Here is a 19,467-nt window from a genome sequence, read left to right as displayed (position 1 = left end):
TAAGTTTTGATATATTTACTGTGGGAAAATTACAAAATATCTTCATGTAACATGATCTTAAGACTGGTTTTGTGGTCCAGGGTCACAAATACATCATGGAGTATTAATCTTAAACACATGAAAACATACAGTTCACTTGCTTTGTGCATGAAGTGGCACAATTCAAAGTTAACTTTCAGTCTGAAATCGCACTCTTTCACAAGATAACCCAGTACACAACAACATTGACATTATAATGAAGAAGTTAATTAGGGATTTGCTGACAAATGTTCCATGCAAAATGACACACACAAAGATGAGTCAAATTTGACATCCCACGTTGTTGTTTTAAATGATTAATTTGCATAAATATACTCGGTGCGAAAAGCCAATTGTCCTCTGACTGATGTGACTGACAGACAGCAGGGCCGCTTGTAAAACTAATGTGAAGCGCTATTCTAAGAGCGCGTCACGTGTCAGAAACGTTTTGTCTTTCTACCGACGTGCCAAAGACATAAAATCGCTATTACCTGTGAGGGGAGCATACGAGGACTCTCTCCGTTGGGTTCGCAATGAGAGGAGACTAGCGCGGTGGCGGTCGGAGTGTCCGCGCACTCCGCGGCGGCGCGAGCGCAGAGTCTTTTCGGCGATGCCCCTGGTCCCGAAACGCTTACCGGATAGACGAGCGTCCGCGGGCGTTTGATCACCTTCTGCGGTTTGAGCTCCGGCTCGTCCTCGCAGTGCAGCACGTGCTGCAGGTGCGCTCCTCCGTTGACCGTTTCCGGGGAGACGTGGAGAGGCGCTAACTTTGACCCGATGCCCGCAATGCCGTTGAGCGTTGCTATGGAGACGGCGCCGATGCAGTGGTTCGTGTAGGTCTTTGACAGTTTGGCGGCCCGCGACAGCATCTGCATTCTCGTGCCCAGCAGGTTCTTGCCGATGGCTTTATTCTCGTACCACGTCGTGTCGGTCTCGCTGCAGTGGTCCCGCGGGCGCTGGAAGAAAGCCTTGCAGAGAGGATTGCGCTTCGAGAGGTACTTCACGAAGCTCGCGTAGGGACAGAACTCCGTGGCGGTCTCGTACATGCGGGGCAGGTTGTCATCGTCCGTGTCCGATCTTTTTTTCGTCCAGGAGGCGGAACGAGACTTGTGGTACGGGCCGAGCGCTTTGAAGTACACAAACTTGCGTCCGTCCTCGTCCACGGCCAGCCCGAACGAGTCCTCCTCGAGTTCGCGCTGGTTCTCCCGCCCCCTCGTGCAGAAGTACATGCAAGTCTCGAACCACACTTTGTTGAGCAGCCCGAAGGGCGAGCTGGCGCTGAACACGGCCGACGTGTAGAGTTTCCTCAGGTCGGAGCGCGTAATGGCTTGCTTCTGCACCACGGGACCGGCGCCCTGCTCCTCCAGCTTGCGTATGACCGCGGCGAGCGCGAGGTTGGCGCTGCGCAGCTCGGGGTCCTTGGTGAGGTCCAGCGTGCGGCAGAAGGGGGGCTCGTTCAGGTAGCGGTTGAGCGAGCTCCGGATGCTGATGAGGGAGGACTTGCTGTACAGCTGTCCGCTCTTGGAGCGCGCCTCCGAGTAGAACGAGCGCAGCACTTTGCAGAGCGCGTTCTTGTCCATGCTCTCAAAGTCCGTACTTTGCGCCTTCTCCGTCAGGTATTCCCGGAAGATTCGCACCGCGTACCGGGTGGCCAGGCGCGTGTTCTCGCTGAGCCTGGAGCGGTGCATGTCTCCCTCGGGTCCTGAGTCCAGAGCGGCGAAGAGCGGGTCCCCCGCCGCCGCCACCGCCACCGCTGACTCGAGCTGGTCCGTATTCCGCATAAGGACCGCTTCCCCCGTTTCCACGGCAGCAGCGCAGCTGTCGGGCTCCCCGCACTCCTCCCACTCTAACTCGGCTTCTTCTTCTGACACTTCTCCCTCTTCCCCAGTGATCTGGATCTCCTGAATCTCTTCCTCCTCTTCCTCTCCCGAGCCTCCGTCTCTCTCCCGTTCCTCCGCCATCGGGTCCGGTTCATCATCCTCTCTACAGCAGTGGTCCCCGCTGCCAGGCATTCTCGCCATATTGCAGTCTGACAGTGTATGAGTCCCGAGGCACTGCGCATGCGCTATATTGGACCGCAGAGCTGAGAGCTTTTTGTGCGTTTTAGTGACCTTCAGCTACGAGAACAGGCACGCGCTCTTAAAGGTGCAGGGAAAGGGGAGCTAGATTGCCCAAAATTAACACACACACACTCTTTCGCACTTGAATGGAGAGATAAAGCGACAGAAAGAGGCAAACAGTCAGCTATACTCTGTATTGGACTGCAGCAGAATTAAGCACTAAATTATGCCTTTAATACACCCACACAGACACACACCTGCTAATTATTAAAGGGCTATGCAGCTCAGGCAGGCTGACTTGATTTGGGAGTTTCCAGTAGCAGCTGTGATCATGTCTAACCCTGAGGCCATCCATATACTTTCGAGTGTGTGTATACAGCCTTTTGTATGTGTGAGAGGAAGAGAGAATGTGACAGATGGGAGGGAGAAAGAGAGGGAGAGATGAAGGTGTGGTGAACTAATTGATATTTCTGTGCATGGTAAGAATAATTTCGACACAGCACAAAGTGCACACCGTGGGTTTGGGTGTGCAATGATGGCCAGTAGGCAGGAAAAAAAACACTCTAAAAGGTGAAAACTCACAGAAAAGGAATAGTTCACACAAAAATGAAAACTGCTTCATTACTCTGGCACTCCAACCTTACATTATACTGTAAAATTAAAGTTGTTAGAGTACTTGATAACACTTTATAATAAAGTTCATTAGTTAACACGAACTAAGAATGAACAATATTTCTACCGCATTTATTTAAATTCAGCATTTACTAATGCATTATTAAAAATCACAAGCTGTGTTTGTTACCATTAGTTATGCACTGTGAACTAACATGGACTAACAATAATCAACTTTTTTTTAATAACTTACATTAACAAAGATTAATAAATAGTGTAATAAATGTATTGTTCAAGTTAGTTAATACATCAACAAGTGAAACCTTATTGTAAAGTGTTACCGAGTGCTTTTTTTAGATATTCAATTTCTTGTTTTGTTTGTTAAGTTTGCTAGCAATTTCTGAGTGAAAAATATTTCCACATCAATTTCTTTTGTTGTGTACATTAAAGAATATCCTGCACACTTTTTGCTATAATAAAAGTGAATGAAAGTTTTAAAAAAATACACATATTTAAAGTCATTTGAAGTCAACTTTGCATGTGAAGTCAACTTTGTATTTGCAAAATACTAAATCGAAGTTGTTATTTAGAAAAATCTTAAGATCCAGCTCTCATTGGCACATGTATGAAAGAATTAATAAAATTTTAAATTGACTCATTTCAATAAACCAGTTGATCCAGTTTACAAAATGGACCAATTTAGTTCAGGTTCAGATCAACTCACTGAATCACTGGTTAACAGCTCACTGAGTGAAAGATTATCAGTTAACAGCACCTTAATTTTGTCTATTTGCTACATATCTAAAAGGGCATTAAGATATCTTTAATATTTTTTGAGTTACAGACAGGCAAACTTGTGGAGAAAAACTTGAAAAGTGCTGTTTCTCCATTTTTGAATTGTTACCATTGGCACATAATGCAACAAAGATTGCTAAAGTCAACAGATTTTTTTTAACAGACCTACCAATCTCTGTGTAAAAAATAATATGATGATGCTGCAAACTTTCTGAAGTCATTTTTACCCTCTGTAATTTGGCTCTGAAATTTGACCTCCCTCTACAAAATAGTTGGTTACTCAGCAAATATACATCCATGACAGTTAATATTTTGGAAAAAAGAAAAGAAAAGAGCAAATATAGTTGAAGTCAAAAGTTTACATACACCTTGAAGAATCTGCAAAATTTTAAATATTTCACCAAAATCAGAGGGATCATACATAAATGTATGTTATTTTTTTATTACTGACCTGAATAAGATATTTCACATAAACACAATTACAAATAGTCCACAAGAGAAAATAAGAGTTAAAATATTTAAAAATGATCCCGTTCAAAAGTTTACATACGCTTGATTCGTAATACTAAGTTGCTACGTGAATGATCCACAGCTGTTTTTTGTTAGTGATAGTTGTTCATGAGTCTCTTGTTTGTCCTGAACAGTTAAACTGTCTGCTGCTCTTCAGAAAAGACCTTCAGGTCCCCCAAACTCTTTTGTTTTTCATCATTTTTGTGTATTTGAACCCTTTCCAGCATTGACTGTGTGATTTTGAGATCCATCTTTTTTTATACTGAGGACAACTGAGGGACTCATATAGACAACTGTTACAGAAGGTTCAAACAGTCACTGATGCTCCAGAAGGAAAAACGATCCATTAAGAGCCAGGGGTGTAAAGCTTTGAACAGAATAAAGATGTTTACATTTTTCTTATTTTGCCTAAATATTTTTTCCCACTTAGTACTGCCCTATAGAAGCTAAAGAAGATACTTTCATGTTTCACAGAAGACAAAATAATTGAAATTTACCCAGATCTTGAAATTGATAAAGAAAAAATTTCCTTTTGAAGCATCCGTGAGTGTTTGAATCTTCTGTAATAGTTGCATATGAGTCCCTCAGTTGTCCTCAGTGTGGAAAAATGAATCTCAAAATAATACAGTCATTGTTGGAAAAGGTTTAAATACACAAAAATGCTGAAAACCCAAAGAATTTGTGGGACCTGAAGGATTTTTCTGAAGAACTGCAGGCAGTTTAACTGTTCAGGACAAACAAGGGACTCATGAAGAAAACTTCTGAACGGGGTCATTTTTATGAATTCAATTATTTTCTCTTGTGGACTATGTAAACGTCTTTTAAGTGAAATATCTCATTCAGGTCAGTATTAAATAAAAAATAACATGCATTTTGTATGATCCCTTTTGTTTTGGTAAAATAATTAACATTTTTCAGATTCTGCAAGGTGTATGTAAACTTTTGACTTCAACTATATACTTCTCAAAACGCTGCCTTTTGTGTTCCACAAAACCAAGAAATGCATTAGGGTGAATAAATGGTGGCTGAATTTAACTCGTCCACAGTTTTTATATTACTTACTATTTATGATGTGCCAGTGCGACTGGACTGTATTTAACTTCTGCTGTTCTGATATGCATTTATGTGCTGTGATTTGCAAATGCAGCTCAGCTGGAGCTCACTGCAGACTTTCTCAGGTTAGAGCAGATTTCCATTTTCCTCTCTTGTACTCCTCAGTGTATCAATAGAGGCTATAGTAATGTAAATGGAGCCCCCTCTGAATTGCATCATGGCTTACTCATTTATACATTGATATTTTCATGTATGAATGATTCTAGAGTACTCGGTATAAAATTGCTTTTGGCCCTGTTAATAGAGTCATGCGCCATCGCTAAATCTATACAGCAAAATATGCCAGTTTGCATCTGATTCATTACATTCATCTATTAATACAAGATCATCCTATATGAGTGACCTTGATCAAGAACACATTCCTAAGTGCTTCTACATTCACGCCTCTCTCCTCTCCCTTGTGTTTGTGTGTGTGTCGTGAGAACCCTGAGGCAACTGCTGTCTCAGTATGAACAGCACAGAGCTGAGGTTTGGCTCTGGAGAATAAGGCAGATGTTTGTCTCCGGCGCTGTGCCTCAGAGAGAGGCAACGCATGAGGAAGCGGATTTTAGAGCTCAGTAGGGCTCAAAGCTAGAGGAGGGATGAAAAAAAGCTCTATTCATCCATCAGCAAATCAACAGCGATCATCTGACTCATTAACTTTGTACGGTCAGAGTCTTTCCACAGTCTTGTGAACATTTCTTTAAAGAAAAGATATGAGTCAATGGCAAGTAAGACTGTCTGTGATGGCTTTGAAAAATGTTTTCACCATTTCAAGAAAAGTTTAAATAATGACTCATATGTCACATGGCACAACCAAGTAAAATGATAATAACATAAAGTAGTATTTTCCTAATGCACTGAATACATCATTTATATATATATATAATTATTCTATAACATTATACTATTATAGAATATTAAATATTATATAATTATTAAATCTATTTGATCATTTTACATTAACAATGTAATCAATATTCTATTAAATGCAAATATGAATCTCATCAAGTGTTTTTAAATAACAAAATAACTCAAGGCAGTAACGATTTAAACAATATATCTTATTTGTGAACTTATGTTCAGCTATTCTTTTTAATAGTTAACTTTTAACTATTTTTAAATCTTTCAGATGATCAGTCATCAAAGCTCTGTAAATATTGGTCACAGACACAGAGATTTACTTTAAATTTCACCAATTTGATTAACCACTAAAAACTCCCACTCATGTTTTCATGCAATTTTAAGTCTTATTTTGACAGAAAGTGTTTATATCTAAGTGTGTGAGCTGTTTACATACTTTTTTTAATTAGTCTTCCCATTGACGGCATTATATTGTTCGTTCATTTGTGAATGCAGAATGCGTATGAACACAATAGGCGGGATTTGTTGATGAACCAATCACATGAACGAACGAACATAAGTCATATCCAATCATATGGCGACTTCCCACTCATTCTCAATTATCCCCCACCAAACTCACAGCACGCTTTAGGAAGTCTTTTAAAACTCATTGGGTTCAGGGAGGGCGAGAGAGACTGTAACTTTACCAGCTGGCATCTCTGTTGGACAATGTTTCTTTGGAAAACAAGTGATTTATACACTTTTTAAAGGAGAAGTTCACTTCCAGAACAAAAATGTAAAGATAATTTACTCACCCCCTTGTCATCCAAGATGTTTATGTCTTTCTTCAGTTATAAAGAAGTTATGTTTCTTGAGGAAAACATTTCAAGATTTCTCTCCATATAGTGGACTTCTATGGTGTCCGCGAGTTTGATCTTCTAAAATGAAAGTGAAAGAGCAATCGGGGGTTCAGTGCCTTCCTCAGGGGGAACCTCAGTCATGGTATTGAAGGTGGAAAGAGCGCTGGTCGTTCACAATCCCCACCTTCAATTCCTGCCGGTGCGGGAATCGAACCGGCGACCTTTGGAAAAATGCAGTTTAAATGCAGCTTCAAAGGGCTCTAAACGATCCCAGCCGATAAAGAAGGGTGTTATCTAGCACAGCGATCAGTTATTTCCTAATTTACAATTACAAAACAAGTTGAGGTTACAACTTTTTAACCTCAAACGTTCATCTTGTCTAGCTCTGCGTGAACTCTGTGTATTCCGGGTCAATACAGTGAGGGTATGTCGAAAAACTCCCATCTCATTTTCTCCTCCATCTTCAAAATCATCCTACATCCCTGTTAACTTTTTTTTTTTGTAAAGGACGTTTGACCTTCTTTGCATGTTCACTTTGTAAACGCTGGGTCTGTACTTTTGCAGCGATGTAGGATGATTTTGAAGTTGGAGGAGAAAATTAGATGGGAGTTTTTCCACCTGCCCTAACTATATTGACTAGAGGTCGACGAATGTATCGGTTTTGCCGATTAATCGGCACCGATAGTTGATTGGCGGAACTATTGATTATCGGCAAAAATCCATGCTGATAGTTTTTTCGATAGCGCCTTCTAGTGGCGGAAATCATTGACAGCACATGCCATTTGTTTAGACACATGACACTTGAGCAGGACACTTCAAAAGCGGATTTAAAACATCGACAACGAAACGGTGTGTACAGTATACTGTAGTGCATGTTTTCATATCATTACTAAGCAATACATTTGTTGACTAGATGCTGCATTAGTGGAGAAAGGACAGCAGTATACTTCTGCCCGTTTGGTGATCAAATAAAGTCTTGTAGACCGCCGCTTGAATTGAACACGACACGTCCAGTGTGTGTGATACCGGATAGCTGTGAGTTCTTCTACACGCAGTACTGGACTTTTGTCCGTTGTGTGACTAACATTTTTTATATTCTGATTAGATAACCACAAATGTTCTAGAATAGAAGCAGTAAAATTGTGAAAGTACACAATATCCATATGTATGCAATTTTAATACTGTGGCCTTTGTGTAGATATTTAAAGATCTTTGGCTTGATTGTTGATGTAATGGTAACACTTTACAATATGAGTCCATTTGTAACATTAAGATTGATAAAAGCTGTACAATAGAAATATTGTTCCTTGTTAGAGTGTGTTAATTTCAGCATTTACTGATATATTTTAAAAATTTAGTTGCTTTTGTTAACATTAACAAACAATGAACTAACTGTAATGATCAATATATAATTAATATTAATATTTTATTCATTTACAAAGTATGGTTCAGTAGGCTACTTTTTTTTTTTTTTTTTTAAATAGTAGAGCACTATTTATTTTCCATTCAGTATCCACTTTAAAAAGCACCGGTCGATTAATTGGTATCGGCCAGTGTGGTCCAACCTAGTTATCAGTATCAGTAAAATCCAATATTGGTCGACCACTAACATTGACCCGGATTACACAAAGTACGCTTGTGCATCTCAGAGCTACGCAAGATGAGCATTTGAGGTTAAAAAGTAAATAAATTGTACTTTTTTAAATTGTACCCTTCTTCCTCGGCTGGGATCATTTAGAGTCCTTTGAAGCTACATTTAAACTGCATTTTGGAAGTTCAAACTTGCGGCCACCATGGAAGTCCACTATGTGGGGAACATTCCTGAAATGTTTTGCTCAAGAAACAATTTCTTTACAACTGAAGAAAGAAAGACATGAACATTATGGATGGGGGGGGGTGAGTAAATTATCTGTAAATTTCTGTTCTGGGAGTGAACTTCTTTAAAGAAAGAAGTGTTCGGATGCAAAAGCCTCTAAGTGCTGCACGAAATTTTCTTCTAAAATGAACATTTTTATCAGGCTCCATGTGTTCGGCCAGTCACTAATAGCAGTGTTCTGCTCTTGGGACCCTCCAGCACTAAACATTTTGGACGTCTTCCCTATCTAACACACCCGATTCAAGTCTTCACTCATTAGCAAAGTGCTCCATAACCTGAAAGAGGTGCGTCAAATGAGAAAGACCTCAAAGGAGCAGTGCTGGAGTTCCCGAGGTTCACAGTTCCCTGGGAGAAACCTGCCGCACAGTCCCTCGCCCGAGGCCACGACGCCAACACAACCGGATCGTGATCTCGGTAACTGGAGTCCTCAGGTTACCCCTAGCTAGAACTAAAGCAGCCACCTTTGTGTTAGACGCCTGAATCCTCAATCATTAAACTCCCAGCATCCTTTTCGCAGGGCCGAGGTAACGCCGGACCTGTATCTCATTTCTCTCCTCCGCACAGCACACATATATCCCCGTGCGAGGATGAGCCTCCATTTTGAAACGAGAGACCTCTCTTCTTTTGTCTCATTCTGTCATTCCTGCCCACAGGCATGTCACCAGAAACAGCTCTGACATCTCTCAAAGGAAAGAGAAGGAGAGGGAACGACAGAGCGAGAGAGCTCGAGCAGAAACGGAAAAAAAAGAAACCCTCCTTTCCACATTTTAAATTCTCGTTAGCAGAGCCCATTTCACACCTAGATACCCAATTAGCAATTAGCAAAGCTTTAAAGTGCAGTCCTGAGCCGAGGCCCTGATCCCGGCCTGATTTGTATGCGCTTTGTGCAGATAGCGATAAGAGAGAGGCTGAATACATGTATAGTTTTAAATTTAATTTCATAATCATTTGCATGGCAGGGTAGCCTGCAGGCGAGAGGGAAAATAACATGCCCACTCTTCAAAAGGGAGATCAGGCTCGTTACATGGCTGTGCGGAGGATTGGAGAGGGGCTTTTTATGTGCAGGCAGGTAATTTGTTCCCTGACTAATCTGAAGAGATAGAGAAGTTCAGAGGAAGCACTTTTTAAAAAACAGTGTGAGCGCAGCATCACAAATCGCCTCTACCTCCGAGGCTTGGGAGAGAATGAAAGCGAGCGAGAGAGAGGAACACCAAGGTGCGATATAGCTGAACCTACTGCCAGAGCCCCAGGCTGCCAAAAAAGAGTAACTACTGAATGTGCGAGTGCGTGTCTGGGTATGTACGGCTTCAAGAGAGATAGAAACCATCTTTGAGCGAGCCAACCTTGTGCGCCATCCGCTACGGGAGAGATGGAAATCGCATCGAGCACCTGTAGTACGAGTCGGACCTCTTTGGCCGCTCCTTCGATATCGTACTGATATTTTACCATTTGGTGTGATGGGCAGTGTTATTTTAGCATCACTGATTTTCTATTAATGTTTTAATTTAATTAATTAATTAATTTATTTATTTTCAGTTTTAGTTAAATTTTAGTTTTTTTCTTTTTTAAATATGGCTATATTGTTTTTATTTATTTATTTTATTTTATTTAGTACCTAAAGTTAGTTGTATTATGTAATATTTTAGTATATTTTATATATTTTAAAATATAATAAATTGTAGAAAAATTTTAACAATTCATTGTGCGCTCCAATTAATCTCAATCAAACTGCAGTTGGGTTATTTTTATTAGGTAAAAAAAAAATAACTAAAAAATACAGCTAACACAATAAAAACATGAAAACAAATAAGTGCTTATTTGCAAAAACAGATAACAATTTTTTTTATTATTGAATTAATTGAATTTATTTTATTTTATTATATATATATACATATATATATACACACACACACACACACACATATGATAACAAATAAGTGTTATATATATATATACACACATACACAAAGTGTTTATTTGCAAAAACAGATAACTTAGTTTTGAATTTGAATTTAATTAATTTTTAATTATATATATTGATTATTGATATATATATTTATTTTATATATATATTTATATATATATATATATATATATGTGTGTGTGTTTATTTGCAAAAACAGATAACTCAGTTTTTAATTAAGTTCAACTTTTAAATATATATATATTTATATATATATATATATATATTAAAATTACTTATTTTTTTTAACATTTCTCACTTGTTTACCTTTTTATATATACCTTTCAGTCAATTTCAGTTGTTATTATTTCAAGTAACAATTTTTTATTGTTTTTTTGTTCATTATAATGACCCTGGTGCTGTGGATGGCTCATGTTTAAGTCTTAGTTATTTTAGAACTTAAGTATAAAAAAATATATATATTGTTTTTACATAAATTTAAATAAATAAAGTTTACTTTTTATAATGTTGTATTTTACGTATTAGAAATATTATTGTATTTAAATAAAAATATTTATTATTTATAACATTTATAACAAATATATGTATTATAATTATAATACATTAAATATTTATATTTCAGTTAGGATTTCTTTCATTTCAAGTATTTTTTTTTTTTTTTTAATTGGTTTTAGTTGCCAAAAATAACCCTGGTGCTAGATGGCCATCAGGCTACAGTTCATTTCACATGTTTGTGGCATAAGGGACTCGGAGAGAGACAGGAAGATGGAAAGACTTGCATGACATTCTGCTCATAATCTTATCCATATTCATGGGCGCATATGCAAAGTATGGATGTGTCGAGAATCGCTGAAGACAGCGCGAGGATTAGTAACCTGTGTTTGAGGTGATTCCAAGCCCACATTAACATGTTGAATATTCTACAAGAGTGAGTCAGAAAACTCAGCAACTCTGCCCTGTCCGTGGGCAGCAATTCAGCTCGCTGCATGCGATCCATTGTGAGCGTTTTAGTGGGTGATGGTGTTCTGTACAGGAATGCTTGTGTTCTCTACGAGACCAATTACATTTGTACTTTATGATCCCCTACAGTTATACAAGACTCTTTCCAGATTTAACAGATGAGGCTGGTGCAGACTGTGTCGTCCTCGCACGGCGATTCTGTCCGTGCAAAGTTTTCTCAGAAGAACAGGAGCCTTCTTTTCACCATGACAGTATTCACTAGGATGACTAGCACTTGGTTTTAATGAACGGTTAAAATGTGAAACAAATTTAATAACACAGTAGGTGAACAGGATGACGCACTGAATTCACTAAGATTCTAAAATGTGCAACCAATGGATACTTTGCTGGAGGCAACATGAACTGAAGAGCCCTGAGATTTTAAAAAAGTTAACCACTTAAAGAGGTCATGACATGAACAAATCTAATTTACCTTAATCTTTTGGCATATAAGAGGTCTTTTTGCCATTAAAATATCCTGCAAGTTTCATAGGTTTAAAACATCCTCCTCATTATCAGCAAAGCATTTATTTAATCAAGCTCCAAAACTGGCTCGTTTGGATCCGAGGTGCAAGATGACATCACCCAGGCACAAACATTTGCATAAACACTGCTTCCAGAGCAAGGCTAATAGTCCAATTCTCACCATAGGCCCCGCCCACTGGCGTTCAGTCACATAATGACTGATGTGCTAAATGCGAGTGTCACTTCAGGTCAAAAGCAAATAGAAATTACAATTACTGCTGTCTTGTCTACACTTCATACAGTATGCAGATGCACGTTCGCTTTCTGACACAGTCCACGCATTTGAGTCTGTCGTCAATAAGACAAACAGAGTGAAAGAACGTTTGCTTTGATGCGTTTGGTTTAAACTCGTTCGCATCTTTGTACAGATATCAGAAGGATTCCAGCGTCAGGAACAAGTCAATAGTGTTTTGTTTTGTAAACGAGGCACAGTGTCATGGAGAGTTCACAAACAAACATATGTTAAATGATGAAGCGGTACTAGATCTAAATGCAGCTGCATCACAAACTGTAAGTAAATTATTTCATAATGCTTTGTCTGGAAGTGACCTTTTTTGTGGATCATGTTGTCAAAACACTCACATGCAATAGCGAGGGGGCGGGCGTTGATACTATTTCCTATGCAATGATGTTAGCCAATCATAACAGTGGATCATTATTAACAAGCCTGAAAGGACCCGTCCATTAAAAACAGGTAGTTTTAGACAAAGGGTAAGAATGAGGGTTGAAAATAATAATTTTCCACTTTTTTTTTTTTTTTTTTTTTTTTTTTGCAAAAAACTCTTAACGTTATACGTAAACATCAAGGAACAGATTAAAATAATTATAAAATCCATGTCATGACCCCTTTAAAGTATGAGAATTGAGACAAGACAACTGTATCAAAAATCTTGTAGTTCCGCCTTCATCTGAAGGTATGTTTTTAGTAAAAACAGAGATTATCAAGATGCAAGATCTATCTATCTATATATCTATCTAAGGAAGAATGGTACAAAAGCTGCCACTGGGATGATACCCACATATTTTTCCCAATTAGGTACTATGTACCTTTAGGGTACTAGAACGCATAATATGCACCTTTTAGGGGAAAACAAGATAGATAGATAGATATTGGGCATGTGTGTGCATACAGCACAGAATATAGAAGCAAAGCCCCCTCTAGTGCGCACTAGAATGCCCTTTTGATGCCTCTCTTGGCCAGGTAACCTAATTAGACAGTATATCTAAAGACTCAAATGCCGGGTGACAGTACCACACACATCCACTTGGACAGCGACTGGCAATTCCACGAGCTGGGAGCATGTGGCGCTACGGCTCTGAGCCAACAGAATACAACTTATAGGGTATGATACACTGGTCAGAGAATGCATTCAAAGTGGATCACGCAACAATCAGTGCACTTAAAATGCGATTCCATTGTAACACGTGCGTCTTGTTCCTCCCACCCGCGCACTGAGAGCGCAGCAGCTGTAGCGTATTATACGATGAGAATGAAGGAATGCTCGACTTTAAACACCGCTGCTAAAAACAACAACCGGCGCTAAACACAAATAAACAAGAAAAACACCCTCGGCATCATTCAAAAAGTGTTACAATTGCGTAAAAACGCACTCTGGTTGCGATCAGACCTGCTATTTGGCAACCCCAAACCTTATAGTATGACTACAAAAGCAGCCGCTGTGTTAAAGAACAGATTTTCATAATCGCTTTCCACATTCGCTTCGCGTTCAAAGAGCGTGCGACTTATCGTAGCGCATCGCGAAACCCAATCGAGGACGCCATTACGATATCAGTCAATAATTCGTGGCTACGCTACAGAACACTTTCACGTGTGACAACGTATAAACTGCTTCAAGTGTCGTTTTGCGCTGCCATTACACAAATCGGGAAGCGACAGGATGTAAACTGGGAGAAGATAAATATTTTTGTCCCAAACGCGCTCATCCTTTGGCACATGCGTACATGCAGCTGCGCTCTGAAGACCCGCTGCCTCTCTCTGTAGAAAAAACCCACAAAGCCCAATCTGGCGCTCCTCACCTGGAACATGGGACATCCAGCGACGTGTCACCTCTCCGTGTTTGGGCTCCTGTCCGCGCCCCTCGCTCAAGCGCTGAGGAATGGAGCCCAGCTGAAGCTGAATTCACAGAGAGTCGCTCCAGGGGTTTCACAACCCCTCTGGGCCAGACCCGGATAGAGAAAAGAGAGAGAGAGAGAGAGAGAGAGAGAGAGCGCGCTCTCAAACAAACGCCCCTGCAGATCTCTGCTCACTTCAGGACAACTAGTGAATTAACCGATCACAAGAATGAGCTATTTGTAATACACAAAAATGTGCAGTTTCGCTTATTCTAGGATGTAAAAAGGGATCTGGTGATTTTTCTGCGTAAAACAGTCGTCGTCCTTCCTACATCTTGCAGCGGGGAGGCAGATTTGAATGGTTATGATTAGTTTTGATGGAACGCTGCCGCAGGCGCTTCCTGCAAATGGATGGTGTGTGCGCGCACGGGCGCGCTCACAGAGGGGGAGAGGGCCATTAAACAGATTGAAACCTATGTCAAGGCTATGCAAAACCTGTAAATATTGGGGGATTATAAAACTGTGATTGTGAAACGTTAATGCAAATTAACATATTCTTTAAAAAAATCTTATTTTATATGCATTATTATGGTATTTTTGTTATAGTTTTGCCCAGCTCTATTAGATAGAAACGGTTGTGCAGTTTCTATAAAATACTTTCTTACCCAGTTCAACTAACTGGGAAGGTCACAAAAATGTCATGAAGATTCATTGCTCAAAAGGTGTGGAAACTCCGCATGTCATTTTTGTGTAAAATATGAACCGTGAACCAGAGTGTTTATTTCTCACCAGTTTTGGTGTTACTTGTTGAATATATTCATTTTTTTGGAAATGTCACTATGAATAAAATGGCTTATTAGTTCAATATATATTTACTCACACAGTCACAACCTTGATAAAATGTCAGTTTATGTCAGATGCTATCCAGCATTTTTTTATAAGAGGGTCATTCTATGGAAATGTTATTTTTTTCTGTCTCTAGCCTATACATAAATATTACACTTAAAAAAAACATTTATTTGAGCAACTTCTTGAGCCATTAATGTGGAAATATTTGTTTTAAAATTAATTATATAGAAATCCAAGCACCACAAAACCACTTGTCCCCATACCATGTACAGAGGGAAAGTGCTTTATTTTGAGGTCAAAAACTGGTTTTTCTACCATTTAAAATACAATGATGTATTCTTATATGATGTAAATGGCATAAAAAAACTAAATGCTGAATAAATATTATAAAAGATATAATAAAAGTAGTGGTCCCCCAGTGTTACCGTTTAACAAAAAACGTTAGTTTTGAAATAAAAATCACACTGATGACATCACTTGACTTCCTTCTTCTGATTTCCTAAAGATATATGAAAAAAGGCCCATGTTAAGTCCACTGTCTTTTTTCAATTATCAGTAATTTTCTCATTTATCTCATGATTTCATATGAATTTTTTAGTTGTCACTGGTGTGACCTACTTTATTGTTAGGGAACTGTAAAAAAACTAGAATACAAATGGATTAAACTACTTAATTTAGTGAGTATACCATGATTGACAACATGTGGTTTGATACCTTTGCAGCAGCCATTTTGTAAAATGCATTTTTCATGAAAAATTTTACTGGTGTTACCTTCCTTGGGTAACAGTATGTCAGGTCATATGTCACTGGTGATTCACTGTGTCACTGTGTTTTTTCCTGTCACATTAAATAAAACACAATCTCCTTATTTCTTGCATTTTCATTATTTTTCCATAACTCTGACAACATGTGCTGAAATAAAACATTGAGAAATAATGTTTCATAAAAACCTTTAATACTGCCAAAGAAGGTAACACCAGTGACAAAACATGGTACATGTGGTCTTTAAATAATTGCACAAAAAAGATTTAAAACAAAATCTGTCATTTATATGTATTCATAAAGTCAAAAGATAATCTAATAATGTGGTCAAAGTTTAAATGTTAGAAAAAGAAATACATTTTAAGGCATCTTGCCATACCAAAAGTGGACATTTCTGTAGAATGACCCAAAAGCAGCGTGGGCCATTTGTAAATTATATGGGTGTGGCTTCTGTTTTCATATGTGACCCTGGACCACAAAACCAGTCATAAGGGTCCATTTTTCGAAATTCAGCTTTATACACCATCTGAAAGTTGAATAAATAAGCTTTCGATTGATGTTTGGCCGAGATACAACTATTTGAATATATGGAATCTGAGCGTGCTAAAAAATTTAAATATTGAGAAAATTACATTTAAAGTTGTCCAAATGAAGCTCTTACTAATGCATATTACTAATCAAAAATTAAGTTTTGATACCCCAGCGACTTAAGACTGGTTTTGTGGTCCAGGGTCACATATGTGTCCTGCTATTTTTAGCTGTACAAAACAGCTCGTTTTGCTGCTTGGTATTGCAAATTGGCATCTTACCATGTTATTTTAATGTTATTATGTTAATTATAAACACACTGGTTTGTAGTGCAATCAGTTTTACTGTTTACTGCATGTTGTTATTCTGAATTCTTCTCATTATTTTCTTATAGCGGATAATGAACCAGAAGTCTCACCCATAGGCTTACGAAAAAAGGTGAATATAAGCTACATATTACGCATGCTATTAGGAAAAAAGAAAAAAGGAGTAGAAAAGATGGTAGGATAGTGAATGACAACAGGACATTTCAAATGGTCGTACACACACAGCCCTGAGGCTGGAGCATTATGGCTGACTCCACTGTTCCAGTCTTGGTCTATGGAGACAGACTTTACCATCAGCATCTCATCTTTAGTTAAACAAATGCAGGCAGCTTTCTTTCTGTCTTTTTCTTTTCTCATTCGTCCTCACTCTCCAATTCCTGCTGTCTATCTCTCTGACAGAAGAAGGGATGATAGAGGGTATTAATCTCAGTCCATTCTCATTGAAAGTGCTGCCACTCTTCCGCATCTCCGGTAATGAGACACATCATTTATCTGCCTGTTCTCTGCGTGTCAGGCAGAGCCACGAGAACCATTTGTGTGTGTTTAGAGAGATTTTGAATGTGTGTGTGTGTGTCAGGAACGCGTGGCAGAAAGAGAGAAGGTATGAGGGAGTAGGTAGGTGTGCTGCGAACTGCGCGAAAAAGTGTGTTTGCATATGTTTATGTGCGTGTGTGGCACCTTCTCAGTTCACTCCAGGCACTGTGAGAATCAAACAATTTCATGCAGCGAGCAGAAGGGGAAATGAACTGAGCCGTGAGCCATAATAAAATTATCCAAATGTTATTATGGCGCCGGCTGCCTCTGTCCTACTTTAATACACATTTCAGCTCCTCCGGGTCTCCTGCTGGCACTAGCCCTGCTGAATAAATCAACATTAGCTTATGTCTAAATTATTAAGGAAGTGACTTAGGCTCCTGTTTATTGTATAAATTATTAGGAGGGTGAAAGTGTTAAATGCTTGATTTGCCATTTAAAATTCAAAATTCCCTGAGTAACGGCCATTTCTCAGAGTTTCCGCATGGTGTACTTATGTGATGCATGTTTGCCTGCGAGAGAAGCAGACAATGCGTGTCTGCGTGAATGCGTGCGTGTCTGCAGGTATATTAATCCCTGATGTTGACATGATAAGGTGAGAATGAAAATGACATTGTTTTTCGTAATTTTAGAACTTTAATTATAGAACGGATTTCAATTCTGATTGGCTAAGCCGCACTCCAAGCCATTTTAAATGCTGATAAAAGCACTGCATATAGATATATAAGACTGCATATAATATCTGCATTCGAATACAATTTAACAGCTATTAAAATTAGGAATAAAACACATTAAATGTCACTATTTAACAAATATCCGTGAAACAGATGATATTAGGCCTACACCTGTTTCTGAGACTCATAGGCTCTAAACAACAACATAAAAAAAAATCAGGGAGCGGACATTAACAGCACTTTTAATGAGCCAGATTGTAAAATTGCTTTGCTATAGACCTTATTAGCCATTTTGTTGCGTCTACAAAGTCATTTTAGTCATTTTTAGTGACCTTATTGCCATTTTTTATTTTATGACAGGAAAACGAGTCTGTGAGGGATAGAAGTAGTAGGGTGAGTTGAGGTAAATTTGGACACTTTTTGCTGTTAAGATGACTGGGAAAATGTCCCTTAGTAGTCATTTTTATTATCTACTAAGTCACTTTTTAGTCATTTTTAGTGACCTTAGTACAATTTTTTTCTTCATTTTTGACAGGAATAAAAAAACAAAACTGTTAAGGATATAAGTTGGTGAATTCAGGTAAATTTGGGCACTTTTTGCTATTGAGATGACTGAAAAATGTCCCTTAGTAGTCATTTTTAGTATCTACTAAGTCACTTTTTAGTCATTTTTAGTGACCTTTGTGCCTTTTTTTTTTAATTTTTGACAGGAATAAATACAAAACTGTGAAGGATAGAAGTAGTAGCTGGTGAATTCAGGTAAATTTGGGCACTTTTTTGCTATTGAGATGAATGGGTAAAAGATGTCCCTTAGTAGTCTTTTTCTACTTAGTCACTTTTTTAGTCATTTTTAGTGATTTTATAGTGCCATTTTTTATTTTTGACAGGAATAAAAACAGAACTGTGAAGAATAGAAGTAGTAGTTGGTGAATTCAGGTAAATTTGGACACGTTTTGCTATTGAGATGGCTGAAAAATGTCCCCTAGTAGTCATTTTTAGTATCTACTAAATCACTTTTTAGTCATTTTTAGTGACCTTTGTGCCTTTTTTTAAATTTTTGACAGGAATAAATACAAAACTGTAAAGGACAGAAGTAGTAACTGGTGAATTAAGGTAAATTTGGACACGTTTTGCTACTGAGATGACTGAAAAATGTCCCTTAGTAGTCATTTTTATTATTTACGAAGTCACTTTTTAGTCATTTTTAGTGAACATATAGTGCCAGGAATGAAAACAAGGCTGTGAGTAGCCTACTGATTGTTTAGATGACAAAACAAAAACAAACAAAAATTTTTCTGGAAAAAAATTTTTAGTTGACAAAAACTCTGTAGTAGACATAAAAAAAAATTAACTATACTACTAGGCGGAACCCCTAATTGTTCTTTTATGAATAAGATTTTACAAATAAGCAATACAATTGATCATTTTCACCATAACAAACATATCGTAAAGATTGTAAAGACACTGTGTATTGTGGATTATTGCTTTATTTTCAGTCCACATGGTCACATAAAATATGTTTTTGTTACATGACACATAAAATACATAAGAGTTCTGTTGAGGTGACCTGTCCAGAGAAAGAAAGTTAAATAAAAATAATAAAATCA

The 19,467-nt window shown here is 38.3% G+C and overlaps 1 protein-coding gene across 2 annotated transcripts in view; it reads right to left on the bottom strand.

Annotated features, from left to right (window-relative positions):
• kctd1 (potassium channel tetramerization domain containing 1) overlaps positions 1 to 14,614 on the bottom strand; it is a 28,034-nt gene extending 13,420 nt beyond the window's left edge. Inside the window, exon 1 of one of the 2 annotated variants that reach the window (XM_051137808.1) lies at positions 14,152 to 14,614. In XM_051137808.1, coding sequence (XP_050993765.1) covers positions 14,152 to 14,160 — 9 coding nt within the window. In that variant the 5' untranslated portion in view covers positions 14,161 to 14,614. Of the gene's footprint in view, positions 1 to 509; positions 2,091 to 14,151 lie in introns of those variants that run through there. The other variant, XM_051137807.1, reaches the window with a different exon arrangement.
• Positions 14,615 to 19,467: the final 4,853 nt, after the last annotated feature.

This window comes from Labeo rohita, chromosome 20 (genome assembly GCF_022985175.1).
Source record: "Labeo rohita strain BAU-BD-2019 chromosome 20, IGBB_LRoh.1.0, whole genome shotgun sequence".
In the NCBI taxonomy this organism is placed as follows: Eukaryota; Metazoa; Chordata; class Actinopteri; order Cypriniformes; family Cyprinidae; genus Labeo; species Labeo rohita.
Note: the sequence above shows the minus strand (reverse complement) of the source record. Positions and strands in the feature narration are given on the sequence as shown.